Source organism: Ctenopharyngodon idella, chromosome 9 (assembly GCF_019924925.1).
Source record: "Ctenopharyngodon idella isolate HZGC_01 chromosome 9, HZGC01, whole genome shotgun sequence".
Lineage (NCBI taxonomy): Eukaryota > Metazoa > Chordata > Actinopteri > Cypriniformes > Xenocyprididae > Ctenopharyngodon > Ctenopharyngodon idella.
The window spans coordinates 30,996,956-31,020,881 of record NC_067228.1 but is presented as its reverse complement, the minus strand read 5'-3'; the positions used below and the strand labels follow the sequence as shown (position 1 = coordinate 31,020,881).

The 23,926-nt window shown below is 38.5% G+C and overlaps 1 protein-coding gene across 2 annotated transcripts in view; it reads left to right on the top strand.

The window, feature by feature from the left end:
• Nucleotides 1–23,926, top strand: part of mylka (myosin, light chain kinase a) — a 105,965-nt gene that overhangs the window by 64,936 nt on the left and 17,103 nt on the right. For both annotated transcript variants that reach the window (XM_051905890.1, XM_051905891.1), the window contains 9 exons: nucleotides 3,560–3,757; nucleotides 3,869–4,115; nucleotides 4,839–4,922; nucleotides 5,261–6,048; nucleotides 6,907–7,023; nucleotides 8,820–8,882; nucleotides 21,306–21,353; nucleotides 23,101–23,228; nucleotides 23,771–23,924. In XM_051905890.1, the coding sequence (XP_051761850.1) occupies nucleotides 3,560–3,757; nucleotides 3,869–4,115; nucleotides 4,839–4,922; nucleotides 5,261–6,048; nucleotides 6,907–7,023; nucleotides 8,820–8,882; nucleotides 21,306–21,353; nucleotides 23,101–23,228; nucleotides 23,771–23,924 (1,827 nt within the window). The remainder of the gene's footprint in view (nucleotides 1–3,559; nucleotides 3,758–3,868; nucleotides 4,116–4,838; nucleotides 4,923–5,260; nucleotides 6,049–6,906; nucleotides 7,024–8,819; nucleotides 8,883–21,305; nucleotides 21,354–23,100; nucleotides 23,229–23,770; nucleotides 23,925–23,926) is intronic.

Below are 23,926 nucleotides of genomic sequence, written 5' to 3'. Positions count from 1 at the left end.
GAAGTAAGGGCTCCCTACATAGTTTACAGCATTAGCAGAGATCATTTTTTTTATCCTTAAGAAACTTTTAGTTATAATTTAATTGAATATATTTAAAGACAGAGACACAATTTGTTTAGTAACCCACTGTTTAATAAAAAACAAAAAAAAGCAATTTATGTTTAGTTTTCTCCCCACCGAAACCCTGATGTACCGAACCCATACCGAACCGTGACTTCAAAACCGAGGTACGTACCAAACTGTGAGTTTTGTGTACTGTTACACCCCTAATATCTATAATGTAACATTTATCGACATAGCCTGTATCATAGAATTTTTATAACATAATATATTTTCTGTCTCAGTCTGTGTTAAGAAGCAATGTGGAACCAGAGAATTTTTTAAAATCATGACTGACATGTATATATAGGCTATATAGTGATTTTGGAGAAAACATGATATTAATCTTATAAATTGTCGACGCTATGCTAAGCAAACGTACTAGCTATCCCTGTTGCCAAGAGCAATTGTTTTATTACTAATTTTGAAAAGTAAGTCCATGTAAGATCATTTGAATGTTTTTTAAGAAGGGCAAAAGCAAAGAAGGGAAAGTGAGACGTCTGATCAAAGAAATATGGGATTAAAACAGTGTAAATAGAAAAGTGCCTGTAAAAAAAATAAAGTAGGTACGGGTTAACATGATAAATAAAATGCTCTTTTTTTTTTGTACAATGTACAAGGAGCCCACTGTTGCTATAGTAACGAACTACACTTTTATGTGCATCTGATTGACAGATAAATCATACCAACTTATTTCACTGTTTTTGCAAATGTTGAGGTTATTTCAGTTTGCTTCGTACATTTAGTTTAACTGTATTGTTAAAGAGGGCAATCTTTACCATTCAAATGAACTGTGCGCATACATTTTATACATTTGCATTGTTCTTGCACCATCCATGCAATAACTGCGTCCTTGTATGAGCCGAGTTGTCTATTTACTTCAACTGCTCAGTGCTCTGGTAATATCAGTGGTATGACCCATTTCAGGAGCTACCAAAATTACAATTTAAAATCTGTATACGAGCATAGCTCACTTACATAAAATATTGAATTGTTAGCGTTAAATTAGTTTTTCACTCTTTAGTTTCTGTTTTCAAGTAGGTAGGTTCTGTAATTTCAGTAGATTTTCAGAGCTGATTTCAGTTTTCTCAATCAATCAATCAATCAATCGTTTGCACCAATCTTTTTGAATTATGACAACTTCTAATGAAATTACATTCAACCAAAAAAAAAAAAAAGTTAAAGCAAGTTAATTTGTAGTATAAACACAATTTTTTAAGTTGATTACTTAAAAAATTAAGTTGAACCATCTAATTTCAACATAATAGAGTGGAGGTCCTGAAAACAGTTAATCTTATCTATATCAGTTCAAATGAACAGCTAGTTATAACACATGCTGAATGTAACTTGTTTAGTAAGAAAATGTAATGAACAAGTAAGATTACTTGTCATTGATATTAGCACAGTCATTGTTAATGGTCAATGTACACTCCTGGAGAAAAAAAGGGGGCTAAACACTAATGGTCAGGAAATTAAACTAATGCACTACTTAAAAATCCATTGCTGTCTCAGAAAAACATCAAAGACAGAATTAAGTTTTTGGCAGAATATGGGGAGTTTGATTCAGAGTGGATCAGCAGAGTTGTGTGGAGTGATGAATCACTATTAAACACAAGTTTGCATGGTGATGCTCAAGTGTGGTGTGTTCGGAAATCTGGTGAGAAATATAATAATAAATGCATCTCTACCACAGTGAAGCATGGAGGAAGAGGTGTCATTGTGTGGGGAGCCTTTTTAGCTGCTGGTATAGGTGAGCTACTTCACTGTGAAAAGCCATTTAATGCTTTGGAGTAGGGGAATATTGCAGAATGGCTTGCTTTCCACAAATGTAAAAGTTGTTATCTAAAGAGGAATGACCAGATGTTATTTTTCAACAAGACAATGCTCCTGCCCAAATTACAAAGACAACCAAGAAGAGACCCTTTTCACATTTCCGGGTTTCTCAGAAGCGGAAGTCAACATAGTAGGGTAAAATTCTATAGCAGTGAATGAGAGAATACTTTAAATATATTTTTTATGTTTTATGTTTTATGCTCAAATAGCAAAAGAAAAACTCCACATTAGTGTTTTCACAACTTTCAAAAAGAGGAAAATTATGATAACGGCAGTCAGAAGAGAGAAAGATGTCATTTTTACCGTCACTCCCATAGCCGCTGTATTAGAAACACCCTCACAGCAGCGTTAACTAGTTTTTTGTAATTTGATGCAAAGGTAATATAATACTAAGTATAGTATAAATGTACATACATTTTAAAAAAAATGAAAATATAAAAAACAAAGTCTAGATTTGAACCCTATAGTAAATATTTGGACTCACATTAAACTCAAACTAACTGGGAAACGTTTTTCAACTACTCATGAACTGTTTGAAGCCATCAACATTGAGTGGAACAACACTGACTCTTCTTCAGGTAAAATGCTGTCTGCAAGTTTACCCACACAGCTTAAACATTTAAAGAAAACAAAGAGGAAGGGTATTCTGTGCTAAGTTACTTTATCCACAGTGTGCAATTCTTGCTAAGTTCCTGACCATCGATTTGTGATTAACATTGTTAAGACCAATAAAAGACCACTAAATATGTTGCCATTTTTGGCTTGGCCGTTTTTTGTTTTTTTTTGGCCTAGAGTGCAGAGTATATCTTCATGTTGCAACCCACATCCTAACCACGAGCACTATTCTTCATCATAATGGTAAAAACTTTAACATAACAAGCTCTTTTAAATTTCAAACATAACATTACATACTGGTTTTTCAGGATTTTCAGTTTAAATAACATACAATATTAGGCTGATATAATTATCAACAATATTACATCAACATAAAATCAAAATAATGTCTGCAACTTAATTAAATTAATAAATTAACATTTTAACATTTTAATCATGCAGTTGTGGTAGTATGTCCCTTGAATTTCTTTCAAGTGTAGCTACATGTTTACAAACAGAATGTGAGGCCTCTGATGCCCTGAGCGATTAATTGACTCAATAGATTGTGTGTTTTGTTGTGTTTAGCTGTAATGAATGGAATTTCCTTTGTACTCCCTTAAGAGGCATCATTTATCTCCACAATTGTGTGTCGTATATAGTGTCTATGTGCTTGTGTGTGTTTGTGCAGATGATTTAACTCTGGTGATTATATAATGGTGAGCACTTCCTGTGTAAAGGACAGCATCTGAGGAGTCTCCTGACTGTTTATTTGCATGAACATGTGACCTCAGCAACATATGAACTTGCTGAAGTTATAAAAAATAAAAAAAATGAAACATTTTTTGCATTATTAATATGACTCAACAAAATGACTTTCAAACAAAGTGTGTGCGGTGTGGCTTGTAAGACATAGTACTCAACTCTTTGACGCTCTGGTACTCTCTGCTGTTGATTATTCTTTATTTTGTCCCACTGATATTTTGTAACCCAAATTTGCTTAATCATTTGCAAGTGTGATGTGTTTTGTATGTAGGAAATCCTGCCCCTGAGGTGGTCTGGCTGCATAATGGAAAAGAGATCCAAGAGTCCGAGGATTTCCACTTTGAGAAGAAAGGCTGTCAGTATACTCTCTTCATACAGGAAGTGTTTCCTGAGGACACAGGCACATACACCTGTGAGGTTTGGAATGAAGCCGGAGATGCTCGGACTGAAGCTTCTCTGACTGTACAAGGTATAAATCCTACTAAGTACAAACAGCATAACAAAATAGTGTGATCTGCAAATGGATACTGCCAGAGCCTTTTATAATAATATAATAGTTAAAGATGGGTGTGAATCACAGAGCCTCAGGATGGAGTTCAGCCCTGGTTCATCACTAAAACCAAGTCCTCTACCGCCTCCCTGGGTCAACACGCTCTGCTCTCTTGTGCCATTGCTGGTGACCCCTTCCCAGAATTCTTCTGGATGAAGGATGGGCAGGTAATATCTGGAGGTGGTGACTTTGAGATCCTACAGAAAGAAGATGTTGTCTCACTGCTCATCAGGAAAGTGAAGGCACATCATGCTGGAAACTATGAGATTCATCTCAAGTAAGAGTTTTTACACTTGATTCAAAAAAATTACTAAACCATTCTTTAGGCTATACAGTAGTTTACATTTACTATATTTATGGTTAAATATTTAGTACTGTTGACTCACTTTGAGAACATTACTAATTGAATATGAGCATACTTAACACATAGTTGTCAGTACTCAAGATGCTTTATTTCACTTAAAAGCAATGACATTTAAAAAAGGTTTTGAGGATTATAGATTTCATTTTTTCAAGGTGAACAATATGGATTTATTTTGTTGATTCTTTCTAAATTGAAAACAATTTCAATCTCCCTAATAGTTTCATGTGAAAAGATGTGAAAATGACACTTTACCACATTTTTTTTTTACATTGTCATTATTTTTATGAAATTATCAAATATCCTCTTCATATTCTAATGACCATAACATATTGTATGAAACAAAAAAAAATGAAATAATATAACTATGAAAATATGAATATTATTTTAAATATAACTATTTAAATGATGATGTATTGATACATCACAGTAATATTTGTCGTAATTTAATTGTTTATTTTTATTTGTTTTTTATTTATTTTGATGAAATATGTTTTCATGAGATCCACACATTTAAGTACATGCAAGGTGACAGTTTTGTCATATTAGGATAGGTTGTTTTTTAGTTCCTCATTTACTTTTTCAATTCTGCAGTTTACAATAAATGAACTTCAGCGTTCATAAATCTGTTGCTCTCAGGAATAAAGTAGGAGAGTGCAGGTCAGTGGCCACTCTGCACGTCAGCGAGGACCCCATGTTGTCTGGTGACGATTCTCATAAGCAGTACGTTCTCCTTCTATTCTTGCTCTTCTCTGCCCCAAAGCTGTATTTACAGCCCTTGCCCCTTAACCCCTGCACTAAATCTACATAATATCTCTATATAGCCAAATGCTCTGTTTATGCTTCCCCACTCAGCTGTGCTGTTGTCTAAAGAGGAGTGTGGGTTAGTCTAGGGGCCCCTTTCTGGTCTCATTTCCCTATAAGGCCTCTGAAGTCATCTCTGATGCAACTCTGTCGTGTTGAACTAACTCTCCCCTTGATTAAGCTGCTCTCCAGTGTGGGCTGAGCTAGCTGGGGCTTTAAACATCTCTGTATTTTTTTCTCCTCTTTTCCTGTGGCAGCCGAGGGGTGGAGAGGACTGCACCAGGCAGGGGAGGACATCCAGAGACTCCCAGCCCTGCAACGTCGCGCTCTGAGCCACTCTGGGAACACATCAGTCAGACAGATCAGGAAGAAGAGGAGGGGTGTGCCACCCGTGGGCTTCTCAAACACCGTGTAGAGACAAAGGAGCATCGGGAAGACCAAATCCGACAACAGGAGGCCGAACAGGTCGACTTCCGAACTGTGCTCGGCCGCAAGGTCACCACCAAGAGCGTCTCTGAGGAAGACCTGAAGGAGATCACGGCTGAGCAGATGGACTTCAGGGGGAACCTCCAACGGCAGATCAAGCCCAAGACGCAGACGGAAGAGGAACGCAAAGTCAACTCTCCACAACAGGTGGACTTCAGAGCAGTGCTGGGAAAGAAAGGAACCCAAGGCCCAAAACCTGGTCCTGGATCCTTAGTAAAAACACAACCCAACAAAAATGAAGCTGTTGACTTCAGATCAGTGTTAGGCAACAAGAAAAAACAGCCAAGCCAGGACAGGAATGGAGAAAGACAAGGTGATAAAGACACCAGAGAAAAGGAAAATGATGTGAATTGTGTGGATGGAGGGATAAAAGAGAAAACAAAGGCAGTTGGGAAAAAAGAGCCCGTTTTTACACAGAAACTGAGTGACGTGACGGTATTGGATGGGGAACGTTTGCATCTACAGTGCCAACTTTCATCTGAGTCTCCCGCCAAAGTGACATGGACGCTTGATGGAAAACTCATCAAACCATCCAAATTCATCGTTATTGCTAACGAGGGTTAGTGTTGCATTTACAATTTAAAATTACCCAAGTAAGAGGACTAATTTGTTGCAATCTACCGTAAATAAAGGCATTTATCAGGGGCTCTATTACGTTATATGCATGTGTATATGTTTCAAGCATCAGCAGACCAGAGGTAATCACAGTGTGACATTATACATTTTATACAAGAGTTCTCTAAACAAAAAGTTAATATTGAGTACCTGACATTACAGACAGTTGACTTTTTGTCAACTAGCGAAAATAGTTCCAAATGAAGCCAATGCTGGACTAACTTTGTGTTCTGCTGAGAAACCCGGTGGTTGGCCACTTATCCAATCAGACAAGAGGACCGGAAGTAACTGTTACATAATTGTTATTAAACACTGGTCACATGACACTTTAGTATCAGCCGGCAGGAATGTGACTGGATGAGGGTTTATTCAAGATGTTTCATGATGTGTTAGGGCTATCCGTAGAGAGATCTGCAGTGAAAAGTATTGTGAAGGTGTGCAGTGAGGGATGTATCTCTGTGGCTTGGCCACCTGTGTCTTTAATTGCATGCTAATTTCTTTTTAGAGGGTATATGTTTCACAAAGACTTCATCTGACTCAAGTATATCAATGTAGTGACAGACAAGTTAACCTGTGTACTTGAAGAATATCTGATTGAATATGCATGTATGGTTTGCAGGAATATTTCAGGTTAAATGCATGTTTAGAAGTACCCATAGACGTCCATTGTAAGACCACAACTGCTTTTATGATCAAGGGACAAGTCCAAATGATTTCTGTGGTAATTTTAGAGCATGCAGCAGATACTGTCAGTATAGATTAACCCTCTGAGCGTAACTGTTTAATGTGTGTGTGTGAGCAGGTGGTCAGTGCTCTCTGTCCATTGATAAAGCTCTACCTGAGGATGAAGGACAATATGTGTGCAGGGCAGAGACCAACGAGGGAAAGACAGAATGTTCCTGTATGGTCCTAGTGGACGGTGAGTATATCTTATTACACGCCAGTACAATAAATGAGTTTGCAGAATGCTTTTCCTGTGTCTACTCTATGAAACTCAGTAGGCTCTCTGAGAGATGAGGCGTTCTGTAACCATATGTGTTTTGAATTGTACAACACAAACAATTATCTCCCTCTCTACTAGTCTACTATGTCAAAACACTGGGTTCTTTGAGAATATTATGGTTTGAGTCTGTCTGTTTTGGGCTGGGCAGTATGTCTCTCTCCCTAGAGTCTCTGCCTGAGTTTTGCAGCTTCCGGTAATTACTGACCAGATCAGGCTGCGTTGCATCCCTTGCATGTCCTAAGATCTCCTTGTTTCGCTTTGTAGGATATGTCTTTACAGCTGTCTCTAAATCTCTTTGACCTGCATAACATATTAGATTTCTGTGTCCTGCTTTGCTGGACATGTCCTTGCAATCATCTCTAGATCCCTCTGTCCTGATTAAAGGACATGTCTCTTCCTCTCTGTTCTGGTTTCCAGGACATGTCTTTACAACCATTTATGGATCTCTCTTTTCCACTTTAGAGGATATGTTTAGCTGTCTTTGGATGTATTTATCCTACTTAACAAGACATGTCAATAAAGCCCATTTTTAGATCTCTCTGCCAAGTTTTACAAGACATGTCCTGACAGCCATCTCTAGATCTCTCTGTCTTGCTTTACAGGACATCTTCCCACAACCATCTCTAGATCCATTTGTCCAGGATAACATATTCTAATAGCGATCTCTGTTTCTGTTCTGCTTTACAGGACATCTTCCCACAACCATCTCTAGATCCATTTGTCCAGTATACCATATTCTAACAGTGATCTCTGTTTCTGTTCTGCTTTACAGGACATGTCTCAACAGTCATCACTAGATTTCTCTGTCCTAACTAATGAACATGTCCCTACAGCTCTTTCTGTGTCGCTGTTTTACTTTCTAGGACATGTCCTTGTAGCTGTTCGTAATAATTTTGTCCCACTATGCAAGACTTGACTCTACAGTCATCTCTGTCCTGCTTAACAGGACATGTCAAATGTGTTATATATATTTTCCCTTTCATCCACTGTAGATTTCTAGATCTCTGTGTAATGCTTTGCAGGACATATCTCTGCAGTTGTCTCTAGATCACTCCATCCTAACTAAAAGATGTGTCCCTACAGCTATGTCTTTCTCTCTGTTCTGGTTTCCAGGACATTACAGTCTTTAGAGCTGTTCATGAATCTCTCTGTCCCAATTTAAAGGATGCGTTCCTTAAGCCGTGTCCAGATTTCACAATCCTGCTTTACTGGTCATGTCCTTACAGTTGTATCTAGATATTTCTGTCCTGCTTTACGGGACATGTCCCTACAGCCATCTTTAGATATTTTACAGAACATGTAATTACATCTGACTCTAGACATCTCTTTCCTGCTTAACGGTGACAAAAGAGAGACAACTTCACCTGGAAAATTTTTTATTTTTAATAGTGGCATGTTAGTATTATTTAAGTGCTTTAATGTTATCATTTACTTGTATAAACATGTAATACAGCTTCTTCTAAAGTGGCTTCTGCTATTTTTACTGCTAAATTCCACTTTTTAACCTCTTTGACCTTTGTCTTGGTCTTGGCAATAAGTGGCAGTAATAGAATGGCAAGAAACTCACAAAATAATTAATTAGCTTAGATATTTTGGGAACTTTTTTTAGTGTGCAGAAGTTGAAGAGAAGGCATAATATGCTGATTTCATGAGGGTCATTCTAATTTTGCTCTCTGTATTTCTTTCTGTATTCTTTCTGACTGTCTGTTCAGATCCCAGTGTCTCCACACCAGCTGATAAGCGGAGCAGGAAGCCCTCTACCCCAACCACAGAGAGTGAGTTTCCAAAATATGTACTTCCTTTTTTATATCCCAATATGGAGTGGCGTGGGAGATGTGAACCTTTCCCACTGTGTACACACACACACACACGCACACACTTTTAGGTTGCTTGTAGCTTTTGTAGACAATATCACTCGGGATATATCACTAAGAATAATTACATATTAAATTACTTTGTTCCATTTAGAAGTGAAAGAAAGAAAAAAAGAAAGAAAGAAAGAAAGACAGAAAGAAAGAAAGAAAGAAAGAAAGAAAGAAAGGTCACTGATCTAAAGGCTAACAGGAAGCACTCCATTTGATTTCTGATAAGGTTAAATGGAGTGAATTGTGCAATTTTCTGCAAAGTTGTTCAATTGTTAGAGATTATGTTTAGTAGATTGCTACTTTTTGCTGTAAATATATCTTGCTTAAAATCAGATTAAAAAGACAAACAAAGACGTCAGTTTTCCATTCTGTATCTGGATAAATTTGTAAAATAACATTTTAAGCTGGACAATTATTTTTAAAGATTTAGTCCTTGCATTATTTCCTATTGTTGCCATATGATCTTTAGTTTTGCATAGTCCAGAAGTTGTAGTATAGTATGAGATATATAGTATAGAGGAACTAGTATAGGAGCATAGAACAGGACAAACCCTAGAGGAGGTCCATGTTCACTGTTAAAACAGTTGTTCACTTCTCACACTCTTCATCAGATGAGTTGTTTGACAAGGCTTCTGGAGAGCTGACTTTGACTGATTTTTAATGTTAAACAGCTCAATGAGCAAGAAGGAGAATGAGGGTTGAACAAAAGCATGTTTTAGAGCTATAAAGAGAGAATATAAGAAGATTTCTGACAGTAGAGCGAGAGAGATCATGACTCTTACTGCATGACTGCTTGGCAAAACCCACTTGGATTTCCATGTATGGGCTCAGTCAAGACTCTCTTTCTCTCACTCTCCGGACCACGAGGAGTGTTGTATGAGTTTTCTAACATCAATGTTTTTAACATGCCTGACATTCTTCAGAATGTTTTGTGAAGCTTTTGTATACTAGTGGGTCTACTTTTCGCCTACTCTTTTAGCAGACTGTTATGTTTTGCACTGTATGCTGTATCTTTAGAAATGGCTGAAACTGAGGCTGTTGAAACTGTTGATGTGTACACTCATCTCTTTAAGAGAAATGTCCTATGTGTCTTTCTTTATTCTTAAAAGAAAAGTGAGAATTTTGTGTGACAGTGAGATATTTAAAAAAGGTTCTCTCAAAGGTTACAGGAAAATTCTGCTGAGAAAGTGGTTGTAAAAAAAAGGAAATCACTCTTCCATGATATTATCTGTGATTTCACGTGCAAGCCATGTGAAAGGCCCTTTAGGTTTTTGTGTTGTAACATGCGCTATAAAGTCAAAGTCTATCAGAATCATTTGTGAGCATGTTTGGCTGGCACACTTGTGTTGGTGTTAATGCACCTGCTGTCTAGTGTTTCAAATCAGTTACTTATGACATTTCATTTCATCTGTCTTATAAAATAGCTGCCTGTGTAGACAGTAGACAATGGGAAGCTCACTAAATTTGGAACACGGCTATGATGAGCCCTAATTACCCTGCTTTAATATGAACTATAATGTCACAGAGTTAATCATTAGTCTTTGAGTCAAGTTTGATGCCTTGTTTCAGAGATGCAGTGGATTTTACTCATTTATTGGGAAACTATATTCAAAATGAAGAAATGTGTCCAAGTTATGAATGCCAATCGGTGAAATTAATAGTTTTCCAGAAACCATCTGTTTAAACAATACTACTAAGTTTTGCCTTATCTAAGAATTTATGAGAATGTTTATACAATTGTTCCTGCATGCATTTATGTTATAATGCAGTTGTTGTGCATGGACCTGCGCAACCAGATTCCACAAAGGAGAGATGCAGCAGTGCATTTGTGGCAGCACTGAACAGATGCAAATATGCTTTTAATGTTGTACCTTTCCTCTTGTCCACATGTGAACTTCAACGAGGCTGACAATAAAAGATTGAGAGTGATTTTGGAGCAACTGAAGGTTTAGGCAGGTCCTCCATTATAGGGGTTACATTGAGTCATTGAGTTGTTTGCAGTCATGGAAAATCTGTGATTAAAAATCATGAAGCTATAAAAATAAGCAGTGGTGTCTTGGATGATGGAAAATTCTAACCTCCAAAGCACCTCTGAATCGCTGGTGGAAATTGAACCCAATTGATGTCCTAAAGGACCTAGTGCTTTCATGACCAGTTCAGAAACAACCACTGCAATTTACGTCATGCTTGTTACGTTCCTCTATCATAATGGCTTATATTTGTATCTCTATTTTATTAGTTGTGCTTGTTAAGGAAAGCATCACTGTTAGCGATGAACCCTTAACCTAACTAAATATTAAACTTTGCCATGTAACACCCTGTCTCACTCTGTATGTACTACCATAGAATATGATACAGCGTGTACAAATACTTTTGCATGCATCAAATTCAGTCATTCTGTGCAACATTTTTTTGTCATTGTTTGCTGTTAGCTAGTCCTGCAGCACGATATCAAAGTTCTTCTGAAACCCTCCACCTCCCCCAGCTCCACCTGCCTAGATCTGTTACGAGATTTATGTATGCATGATTTTCTGGGTTTATTCTGTTGCTACACATATCTTTACAGTCGCAACACTCTGCTTTGTATTGGTATTTTTTGGTTAAGTCATGAAGGACAAACATTAGATACAGTTGACATTTTATCTATACTGGGGGTGTAGTTTAGTGTGAAGAAAAAAACAAAAAACAAATCATGGTTTCCACAGTTGCATATTTATTTCTATATGAAGAAAAAATTACTATTTTTTTCCACAAACCAGTCAACTCAAAAGTAAAAGATAACTGCAAAATACTCTCTTGTGAAAAAGAAATGTGCTCAGTTGTAATGAATGTGCACTTGTAGTGTATAAATCTTAAAAGTATATTTACACAAAAAAAAATAATAATACAATGTAGCTAAATGAAATAAAAGGCCACTTTTATTGTGCATAAATTATGTAATTGCGCTAAATTATTTTTTCTTGTGATCTCATTAGTTCCTTTTCGAATGGCAACTCGCACTGCGTCCCCTAGAGAACACTTTGGGGAATGCCCCAGGCAAGACCGGTGTCTAAAGTGAATATGGAAACATGACAGTGAACTTGACATTTGCCGTCGACAGCCTATGACGTACTACTTGTACGACTGTGAGTATAAAAGGGCACCTGTAGAGCACGTCATCAGCTTTATGTCTTCAGGAGCCACCTCTCTAAGTGTGTGTGAGGATATCGATGTCAGAGCAGAGGCACCCACTGTGATGAGTCATGGTGGGGAAGCTCTGCTCTGTCTTGATTCTTTTCTTGAGGGATCAGAATCGACCGTCTGCACCTCGCGGTTTTTACATTGCGTTTGCTGAGGCAGCGTGATGCTTCAGATCGATTAAATGTGCAAATAAGCATTTAAATCATTTGTTCCTTCCTGCCCTCGCTACATCACGGGCGAGGATACACACGATTTGTGCATGGTGTGTTTGGGAGAGGACAATGCACAGTCAGCTCTCGAGCAGGCTGAATGTGTGCATTGAGAGAGATTACCACTTCGTAAGCTCCACCCCCACTTGCCATTCTTCGAGGAGGGTGATCAGGCTCACAAAATAACGCGCGCGAATGGATATCGTGGAGAGGTTAGAGACGGGCTCTGCCTTTCATCCAGACTGTGCTCACTTGTCTGGTCGATCTTTGGCTGCATTGAACTTTGAAGAATTAAATGATAGATACTTATCTGACTCTGAGGAGTTAGATTTATGTATTAATTCATTAATTCTTCAACTGCTGTGAATTTAAACACTGTTTATAGGAATATGGGCAGTACCACGTTTGGCGTTCCCATTTCCTACATGTGTTTTTAGTGTAGAGTGGGATTCTCCTCTGTACCTAATACTGCACTATAGAATACAACTGAAGAAGAGTGGGCTATTCTGCTGCTTGCGTCCCACTTCTTCAGCTGTTGTAGTGTAGGGATTTAAACATTATTTATAAGTGTATGGGCAGTACCGCTTCTGGCGTTCCCACTTCTTATAATCTATTAGGCAATAGTACAGAGTGGCTTTCCTCTGTATTGCGCTTAGATCTGCGCACATCCCACTTCTTCTGTGATCCTCCTCACATGTGCTTTGTGTGTGTACATTGGTTATTAGGAAGATGGGTAGTATCGCTTCTCGCGTTCCCACTTCTTTTAATATGTTGCACAGTAGTGCAGAGCAGCTTCCCCTCTGTATTGTGCTTAGGAATGTGAGATCTTCACAATGTTATGATTTTGTATACTGTTTTTAAGAAGATGGGCAGTATCGCTTCTCACGTTCCCACTTCTTATGATGTGTTGCGCAATAGTGCAGAGCGGCTTCCCCTCTGTATTGCGCTTAAAGCTGTGAGATGTATTTGAAGAAGTTGGGCTATTCCACGGCTCGCGTCCCACTTCTTCAGCTGTGATCCTCACAGTACTATGAATTGTAGGTTGGTTATATCGAAGATGGGCAGTATTGCTTCTTGCGTTCCCACTTCTTATAATCTGTTTCGCAACTACACAGAGTGGCTTTCCCTCTGTGTTGCGCTTAAGATTGTGAGATGTAAATGGAAAAGATGGGCTATTCCACTGCTCGCGTCCAACTTCTTCAGCTGTGATCCTCCCAATTTTATGATTTTGTATACTGTTTTTAAGAAGATGGACAGTATCGCCTCTCGCGTTCCCACTTCTTATAATTTGTTGTGCAATAGCGCAGAGTGGCTTCCCCTCTGTATTGCGCTTAAAGCTGTGAGTTGTATATGAAGAAGTTGGGCTATTCTGCAGTTTGCATCCCACTTCTTCAGCTGTTATCCTCACAGTACTATGAATTGTACACTGCTCAAAAAAATTAAAGGAACGCTTTTTAATCAGAGAATAGCATCAAGTCAGTTAAACTCCTGGGATATTGATCTGGTCAGTTAAGTAGCAGAGGGGGTTGTTAATCAGTTTCAGCTGCTTTGGTGTTAATAAAATTAACAACAGGTGCACTAGATAAGCAACAATGAGACGACCCCCAAAACAGGAATGGTTTTACAGGTGGAGGCCACTGACATTTTTTTCCCTACTCATCTTTTCTGACTGTTTTTCACTAGTTTTGCATTTGGCAAGGGTCAGTGTCACTACTGGTAGCATGAGGCGATACCTGGACCCTACAGAGGTTGCACAGGCAGTCCAACTCCTCCAGGATGGCACATCAATATGTGCCACTGCCAGAATGTTTGCTGTGTCTCCCAGCACAGTCTCAAGAGCATGAAGGAGATTCCAGGAGACAGGCAGTTACTCTATGAGAGCTGGACAGGGCTGTAGAAGGTCCTTAACACATCAGCAGGACTGGTATCTGCTCCTTCGTGCAAGGAGGAACAGGATGAGCACTGTCAGAGCCCTACAAAATGACCTCCAGCAGGACACTGGTGTGAATGTCTCTGACCAAACAATCAGAAACAGACTTCATGAGGGTGGCCCGAGGGCCCGACGTCCTCTACTGGGCCCTGTGCTCACTGCCCGGCACAGTGGAGCTTGATTGGCATTTGCCATTGAACACCAGAATTGGCAGGTCACGTCCTTTTCAGATGAGAGCAGGTTCACCCTGAGGCACATGTGACAGACGTGAAAGGGTCTGGAGAAGCCGTGGAGAATATTATGCTGCCTGTAACGTTGTTCAGCATGACCGGTTTAGTGGTGGGTCAGTGATGGTCTGGGGAGGCATATCCATGGAGGGACGCACAGACCTCTAAAAGGCTAGACAATGGCACCCTGACTGCCATTTGGTATCAGGATGAAATCCTTGGACCCATTGTCAGACCCTACGCTGGTGCAGTGGGTCCTAGTGCTTTCAGTGGGTCATTTTTTCACTTTGATTTTCGGGGTGTCTTTGAATTCAGTCCTCTGTATTTGTGTTAGGAAGATGGGCAGTATTGCTTTTCGCACTCCCACTTCTTATAATCTGTTTCGCAACTACAGAGTGGCCTTCCCTCTGTGTTGCGCTTAAGACTGTGAGATGTAAATGGAAAAGATGGGCTATTCCACTGCTCGCGTCCAACTTCTTCAGCTGTGATCCTCCCAATTTTATGATTTTGTATACTGTTTTTAAGAAGATGGACAGTATCGCCTCTCGCGTTCCCACTTCTTATAATCTGTTTCGCAACTACAGAGTGGCCTTCCCTCTGTGTTGCGCTTAAGACTGTGAGATGTAATGGAGGAGATGGGCTATTCTGCAGCTCAGGTCCCACTCCTTCAGCTGTGATCCACACAGTATTATGAATTATATGTTGGTTATATAGAAGATGGGCAGTATCGCTTCTCGCGTTCCCACTTCTTATAATATGTTGTGCAATATTGCAGAGCAGCCTCCCCTCTGTATTGCGATTAAGAATGTGAGATCTATGTGAAGAAGGTGGGCTATTCCGTGACTCGCATCCCACTTCTTCAGCTGTGATCCTCAAAATGTTATGATTTTGTATAGTATTTTTTAGAAGATGGGCAATACCACCTCTTGCGTTCCCACTTCTTGTAATGTGTTGCGCAATAGTGCATCGTGCCTCTGTATTGCGCTTAAAGCTGTGAGATGTATATGAAGAAAAGTTAGGCTATTCCGCGGTTCGCGTCCCACTTCTTTAGCTGTGATCCTCACAGTACTATGAATTGTATGTTGGTTATATAGAAGATGGGCAGTATCACTTCTCGTGTTCCCACTTCTTATATATGTTGTGCAATAGTACGGAGAGGCTTTCCCTCTGTATTGCAATTAAAGCTGTGAGATGTATATGAAGAAGGTGGGCTATTCCGCAGCTTGCGTCCCAACTATTCAACTGTGATCCTCGCAATGTTTGTATTAAGAAGATGGGCAGTATCGCCTCTTGCATTCCCACTTGTTATAATCTGTTGTGTAATAGGACAGAGCAGCTTTCCCTCTGTATTGCACTTAAGACTGTGAGACGTATGTGAAGAAGACGGGCTATTCTGCGACTCGTGTCCCACTTCTTCAGCTGTGATCCTCACAATGTTATTTTGTAAACTGTTTTTAAGAAGATATGCAGTATCGCGTCTCATGTGCCCACTTCTTGTAACAGTTATGCAGTACTACAGAGTGGTTTCCTTCTGTAATGCTTAGGAGGCTCTTAGAACTCCATTTAATTTTGATATTCCCTTAAAGGTGGGGTATCCACTTTTCAACTACGCTGTTGGACATTGTTGATATTTGAAATCAACCCAAACAAACCCACACCTCTCTTCATTGCTCCGCCTCCAAAACTCACACTCCAATCCTAACCACCCTGCTCTGAGTCTCTAATGGTCATCAGTGCGCATTGCTTCACCTGCACAGCTCTCACTAACTAGCCACTGTTACACACGCAATACGAGAGTGGATGTCTGTTTATCACAGCTGACGCACAACAAAATGCTTCACGCACAGTTGATGAACAAACGACAAGGAAGCACAAAAAATGAAAGTACAGTACACAAGAGTCTAAATACAAACAAGAGTTTGTTGTTAATCGCCAACAGCACAGCAGCCCCAGACAATCATGACACTCAAACCCAGTTTTACTCACATGAAAAGCAGGTTCAAAGCAACCTTCTGTTTTCAGGCCTTTCCACTTAGTTCTCTTCAGCGCTGGAAAGCTTTTCTAAAATTAACACAGGTCCTAAAGCACTTGCCCAGTCATAAACCTTCATTCCAGTGATATTCTTTTGAGCTCTTTTATATTGTCTCATCGTTTCTCTTTCTCCGTTTTTTTTTTTTTTTAAATCTCCCTCTTGCTCATTCTCCACGACCGTCATACGCCCTCTAATGCTGATTGGTTAGATGTTTGTTGTTGATATCGGCCTGACTAATTTCCAAACAGTGTAGTTGAAAAAACGGATATCCCACCTTTAAAGGTGTTCTCAGGAATGCCAAGCCCTCAAGCTCTGCCAGTGGGCTGAGTTCTTTTTGACTCAGTCCTGCAGGGAAGGGAGGAATGGCACAGCCGTGTCTTTTCTGGTAAATATGCAGCTCGGGCTTTGGCCCTAGGGAATTAGTCATGACAGCCACTGGTGTGTACCTCACAGATGGGGACTTCTTAGAGTCTTTTTGACTTAATGTCAGCCGATAAGGCTCTCATCCCTTCAGGATGGCGGAGTGGGTACCTGTTCCCCAAAGTGTCCTCTAGGGGACACAGTGCGAGTTCCCATTCGAAAGGGAACATCTCAAGTTACGCATGTAACCATGGTTCCCTTAGAAGGGGAACGAGACACTGCGTCCCTTGCCATGCTTCAGGTATTCCTGTGCGCGTCTCCTTTAGACAAGGAAGCTGATGACGTGCTCTACAGATGCCCTTTTATACTCACGGTCGCACCAGTAGTACATCATAGGCTGTCACCGGCCAATGTAAAGTTCATTGTCGTGTTTCCACATTCACTTCAGACACAGGTCTTGCCTGGGGCATTCCCCAAAGTGTCCTACAGTGTCTCGTTCCCCTTCTCAGGGAACCATGGTTAAATGCGTAACCTGAGACGTTTTCCAATATGGTCTCTTTAACCCTCTGGGGTCTGAGGGGTTTTCTGGGCCCTGGAGGTGTTTTGACATGCCCTGACATTTGTGCTTATTTCTGTTACTTATAACATTTTCATAGCAAACTTCTGATTACACTATATTCAGCTCAAACTCTGCTACAATAATATGTGAATATGTGTGTAAAAGTTTGTAGTTTTGAAAAAATGAAAATGTAATTGAAAAAAATGTTTTTTAAACCGGAGGGCGCTCTCATGCAGAAAGTCCAAATATGCCTCACAGAAGTGATATGACTTATGATGTTCCAGGAAATCCCTAATACAGCTATCGCTGTAGCTGAATAAAAGGAAGATAGAAACGCTTTGACGTAAATATGAAGACAATAAACACACGACTGCGACAATATATGAACATGGTATTTCACAGTAAACACTGATCCAAACATTCTAATATTCGTCATGTTACAGTGTAAACACTCATTATTTTTATGTCATACTGTATTTTATATTATAGAGCATAAAAACATCCTCGTGTCATACATTTATATTTATTTAGCATTGAAACGTTGCCTACCTGCCTATATTACCTATTTCAACATGTTTCTGTCAATTTCACACATTTTAGTCTGGCAATAGTTCAGCTAGTAAAATGTGTACAAGTTTATGTAACAATAACACGTTAACTAATGTAAGTGACAATAAATTACTGGATCAATCGCGTTCTTCTTCTTCTGAGGTAAATTCAAGGCTTATTCCTCACAGCACGTCTTCCAAACTCGATGATAAGCAGAGGAATGATGAAGCTTGATGTTTGTTTATCGAGATGATGAGGGCATTTACAGATGATTACCGTGTTAATATCTCTTATGTCTGTGTGGCAAGTATTCGCTGAGTCTTGGTTCATTTTGTGACGTGTTTCAGAAAGAAGTTCACAGAGACTGAGATGGCAGAAAGTTTTGTTGTTATTGAGAGTTAAAACAAATAAAAATAGAAATTAAAAATAAAATTTACAGTTTCGAATGATGTATTACTCGTTTCTGTATGACAAAAATTTTTCTTTTCACCGTTATCAGGAAACTAAGTGCTAAAAAACACTTTAAAGTTCAGCTAATTGCATTTAATGTAAATGTAAAAAATAATAATGTTTCATTTAATTGTAGAAGTGTAGTTATTTTTCACAAGGGTAAGCAATTCAGCAACAGGATGATAAGGGATGCCAATAAAATCATTCAATCATGTACAATCATGAATCATGATAATCACATGTAACTGTAACATGATAATATCATGTAACTGTTTTGTGGCAGACCTTTGCATGTTAGTAATAAGTATAACAGGAAAGTAAGAACTGACACTTCATTCACTTCACCGTGAATAAATTGTGCTGATTCTAGACATTAAACTCTCTCCACTTTTCATATATTCTACTCTGTCTTATTTTATACATTAAATACAAGTTCTAATTTCTATGATGTCTCCATACAGTACGTCAACATGCAGATGTTTCAGTGATTACACTGATTCACTTGCTTTTTTTTACATAATTTATAACATGATGAAGCAATTTTAAAGAGAGCAACAGTGATCTGTTTCCTGTTTTCTGTGTCTTTCTTTTTGTCTGTCTGGTTATTTTCTGCAGTGGTTGACAGTGTGAAGTGGTGTTATATTGGATGATTTGTTGAAGCAGTGAAGGGCAGAGATTATCTGTTTTCTAAGTGTCTTCAGGTTGTCAGGCCTTTAAACAGATACGTTTGATCCTGTGGCCCACACTATGTAGACTAAACATTATGAAACATGGACGTGGGATGTCCTGTGTGTGTCTGTGTGATGTTTCAGGGGTATCCTAAAGCATTTGCTTTGCCTTTGTCTTTACTCACTTGTTCTGTATTTGTGTAATAAACCTGTGATTTACTTTTATGTTCAAAGATTATGCTTTCTTACCAAGGCAATCTCAAATAAAGGCTGGTTCACACTGTTAACAAACACCTAACCTTTTTTTGATCTGTATGTTTGCATATGTGCATATTACATATGTTCCCGACATTTCAAACTTAACATCCAATGTTATACTTTTGGAAATGTTGCAGTGTCAGGCATAAGAACCTGCATTAATACTGTGTCACAGAGTAGGCCTACTAACTTAAAATGACCATAAGATCAGGCATGCAGAATGTGTAAGAACTTCTTTTTTTTTTTTTTTTTCCCACTGGAATTTCTTGGAAAGTATTTTGTTGATTGTTGGCTGAACAATCAACCCCCAGGAGAACAACAGTATTTTTGGAGCTTTATTGTCATTCGTGTCTAAGTTTTTATTTTGGTAACACTTTATTTCCCTAGTCCACTTGAGAAATTCTACTAACTATAAGTAACTTTGCAACTACATATCAATTATCAGTCATTAAAGTATTAGTAGATTGTCTGCTTAATATCTGCTAACACTTTAATGTGATGGTCCCCCTACTGACAATAAGTAACTTTGCAAGTATGTCAACTTATTCTACTAACCCAAGCCCTAACAGTCTACTAATACTCTAATGAGAGTTAGTTGACATGTAGTTGCAAAGTTACTTATAATTAGTAGAATGTCTAAAGTGGACTATAAAAAGAAAGTGTAACCTTTAGTTTTTTGTGTATTTGATTACCAATGATGTTTTTGTTGTTAGTCTGTTTGTATGTTTACATTACTAATTATTGTTAATCACCTAGTTTCGCTTTCCTTTCTGTAGACACAAACATTTGTTCACAGATGCCACTTGGTTCGATATTTTGTATCTAATGCAATGAAATTTAGACATTTTTATGTGTGACTTTAGTGTCCAACATGTGCTAAAACTACACTTTACATAAAATACATAAGGATACTCATGATCATGTTGCCTCAACAGCCCTAACATTTCACAGCCCGTTAGTCTTCCTAAATAGCAGGTTGTAACGATCGTGCATGAGACTTAATTGGGGGTTGAAGGTTCTATGTATGTGTTGCTACTACAATTGATTTATAATGAAAGTAAAGTTATGGAGATCTGATCAGCTTCATTATAATCTCTGTTTATAAGCTCAGCTTGAGATGAGTTTTGTCCAAATTTTAGGGATTCAGGTGAAAGCTCAAGTCCATTTTGAGCCAGAAACAGAAATAGTTTTGTGTTGGAAAGAGGATGTTTTCATTTCCACAGCTACAGAGAAAAAGAGAGAGAGGAATGAGAGAATGGCCTCTCAGAGAGGGATGAGATTGGAATGTCTTACAACTGACAGAAAAACTCCTCAGAAGTTTGACATTGCTTCATATCAGAATAGCTTCATTGCCATCGCTGCAGCTCTAGGCTTGTGTTTATTGGCTTTGCCATCACATTGTTTCTTGACAGAGATCAGATGTAAAATAAATAGTGGCAAAAGCTATTTCCTGGATTCTTGTTGAGGATATTTTTAGTATGACCAAAAAAGGCAAAGAGCAAAGAACCTTAGCAGCTGATCTCTCCTAGTACATCCAGAGAAAAACATATCTCCTTCCCTCTCATTCTGCCCTCCCTTTTACCATTTTGTAAACGTGAGAGTGCATGTTAAATGTGTGGTCCTGGTATTCCCTACATTATGGGGACCAAATGTCCCCACAAGTATAGTAATACCAGAAAGTTTTCTGTGATGGGTAGTTTTAGGGGTTGATAAACCTGAAGGTATATCAAATTTGCAGTATTAACTAAACCCTCTTGGTGTAAAATAAGTAAATAAGTAAAGGATAATGTTTAATAATATTTTATGATCAGTTCTCTGGTCTGAGATTGTATGTTGAGCCTATTTTCTCTGTGCTATCTGAAAGTGATGTGATATCTGATCTGTATTTATTTCTTGTGTCATTCACTTCAGGTGAGGCCAAAATAAAGAAACCCCCACCCAAAACACTGGCTAAACAAGGTAGGGTCAAATCAGTCATCATCTGCATGATTTAAAGATACATTTTGTGTAAATAGTATACAACTTAAGATAATTTGTTACATGCTGTTGATTACAACAGATAATACATTTTTCTCTCAGTTTGTACGACCAAATAAAATAGTTTATATGATTTAGTAATTCACTAACAATGGAAGTCTAGCAGGCTGTTTTGAAAGCATAACTATAACCATGGACCAAAATTATGACTTTTTGGGCCCTATTTTAACGATCTAAGCGCATGGTCTAAAGCGCACGACGCAAGTGCACTTAGGGCGTGTCCGAATCCACTTTTTCTAGTTTAAGGACAGGAAAAATGGTCAGCGCGCCCGGCGCATGGTCTAAAAGGGTTGTCCCTATTCTCTTAATGAGTCAAGGAAACAGATCTATGGAAAAAAACTGATTCCACCTAAGCATTTTTATCTTTATGCACACAATAATAATCTTTTACATTGTAATCCTTTTATTTTTAATATCCCTGTGCGTGTAATAAGCAGAGTGTATGCACGTTGTGCACCCGCCTATGGGTGCATATTACTAACGCGCCCTTTAAATAACAAAAAAAAAAAGTTGTTTTCATTTGCCTCAAAATAGCAACACGCCAACAATGCGCCTGAACACCTCGTTTGCTATTTAAACAACATGGCGCAGGATGTGAAAATGATAACTGCATCGGGCTGAATCTAGCAAAAAACACTTGTGTCATGCCTGCCTGCCGCATTGTACTGAGTGTATGATATGGCCCTGTTTTTTATGTGGTGACACGTAGTATACTTTTCTCATTAAGCCACATCGTTAAGCCTTTTTTTATCATTCATTTTTATTCTTAAATCACATGGTAAGCAAAATATATATTTTTAATAAAATAATGAAAATACATTTAATGGCTATTGAGAAATATTGGTAACTCTTTACAATACAGTTTCATTTGTTAACAGTAGCCATCTACATTATACTTTCCATGGGCAAAAATAGTAAAAAGTTAATTTTGGACATTTTGGTGAGCATGCGATGAATGTAAATGAAACTGCACTGAAATTGATCCACTGGTTAGCCAAGTTATCCAATCAAATCCACTGTAGAGCCAAAGTCACATGAGTTTTTTGTTGCACATTGATGGATTTATTCAGTTAATGTTTTTCCATCGTAGTTTATACACATCGGATAAAAAAATTATCTGCCTCAATTGAGTGCATACGTTTTTTTTTATGTGCATTTTTGGAATTTATGTGCATCTTGACATTTCCATACAGTGTTTTTTTAATGCAATATCATATACCATCTAGCAAAGTAGTCCCACCTCAAAATTATGATTTAGATTGTACAGCTTTAATAATAAACATGATTATGTAAGTTCAGTAACAAAAATACTAGCTACACATTTCTGCAAATTAGAGATGCTATTAAGTTTTATCCTGGAACAGTCCTTTAAGTATTTAAATTTAGTATTTGTGTATCTAAGTAATGTAAAAAAAAGAAAAAAAAAATGTATTATGTTATGCATTATGTATTGCTGCACATGTGATTTGGTTTTTCATGAGGAACACAGGTGGTCTACGGGGAGTATGATCATCACAATAGAACATTCATCAAATCTCACTGCTATGCTTTAGTTTTCTACACAGTCTGCAGTGCATTTTCAATACATTTCTAACGGCTGTGCAAGCAAATATATCTTCAGCGATCAATGGAGCCTAAATTCTGTGTATAATGTGATTGTGTGTGTCAGGTGCTCCTCCTCAGATCCTGCAGTTTCCTGATGATATGAAGATCTTGGCAGGCCAGGAGGTCAGTCTGCTGTGTAAGTTCACTGGAGCGCTGCCCATCAGCTGCACCTGGCTCAAGTTCCGCAAACCAGTAAGAATCATTTCACTTTTAACATGTGTAGAAACCTGAGAGAGAGACTCCTAAATGTTTTATTCTTTAACTTAACAGATGGCACATAAATTCACTCACCAGTCCCTTTTAAATGCTTTAAACGTTAAGTTGTTTTTGCTATTTAATATGGCCTTTGGATTGGGAGTTGCTATGATGCACACAAATGTGTTCTAGGTAGGCAGCTCACAGCTTTTCCAAAACAGCCAATGACCAAACATTGCAAGCTCTGTACACGACACACACATACACACACACACACACACATACTTGTATATGTGGTTTACGGGGACTCTCCATAGACGTAATGGTTTTTATACTGTTATATATTCTATCCCCCTACACTACCCTCATAAACCATGTATACAAGAACACACAAACACACACACAAAATCTTTTTATTACTCCCATTTCAGTTAGTTGACTTTCCATTTGAAGTTGTTTAAACTGAACACTTGAAGTAGCCTACGCCTGAAACAAGCCCCCGTGTTCATGTTGGTTGTCCACATCCTCTGCTCCCTCAGATTCAGGAAGGTCAGGGCATCTCAGTAGTAAGCACAGACAGCAGCAGTCAGCTGACCATCACAGAAGGACAGCAGGAGCACTGCGGCTGCTACACCATCGAGATCAAGAACAGCTACGGCTTGAGACAGGCCGCTCTCAACCTCACTATAGTCGGT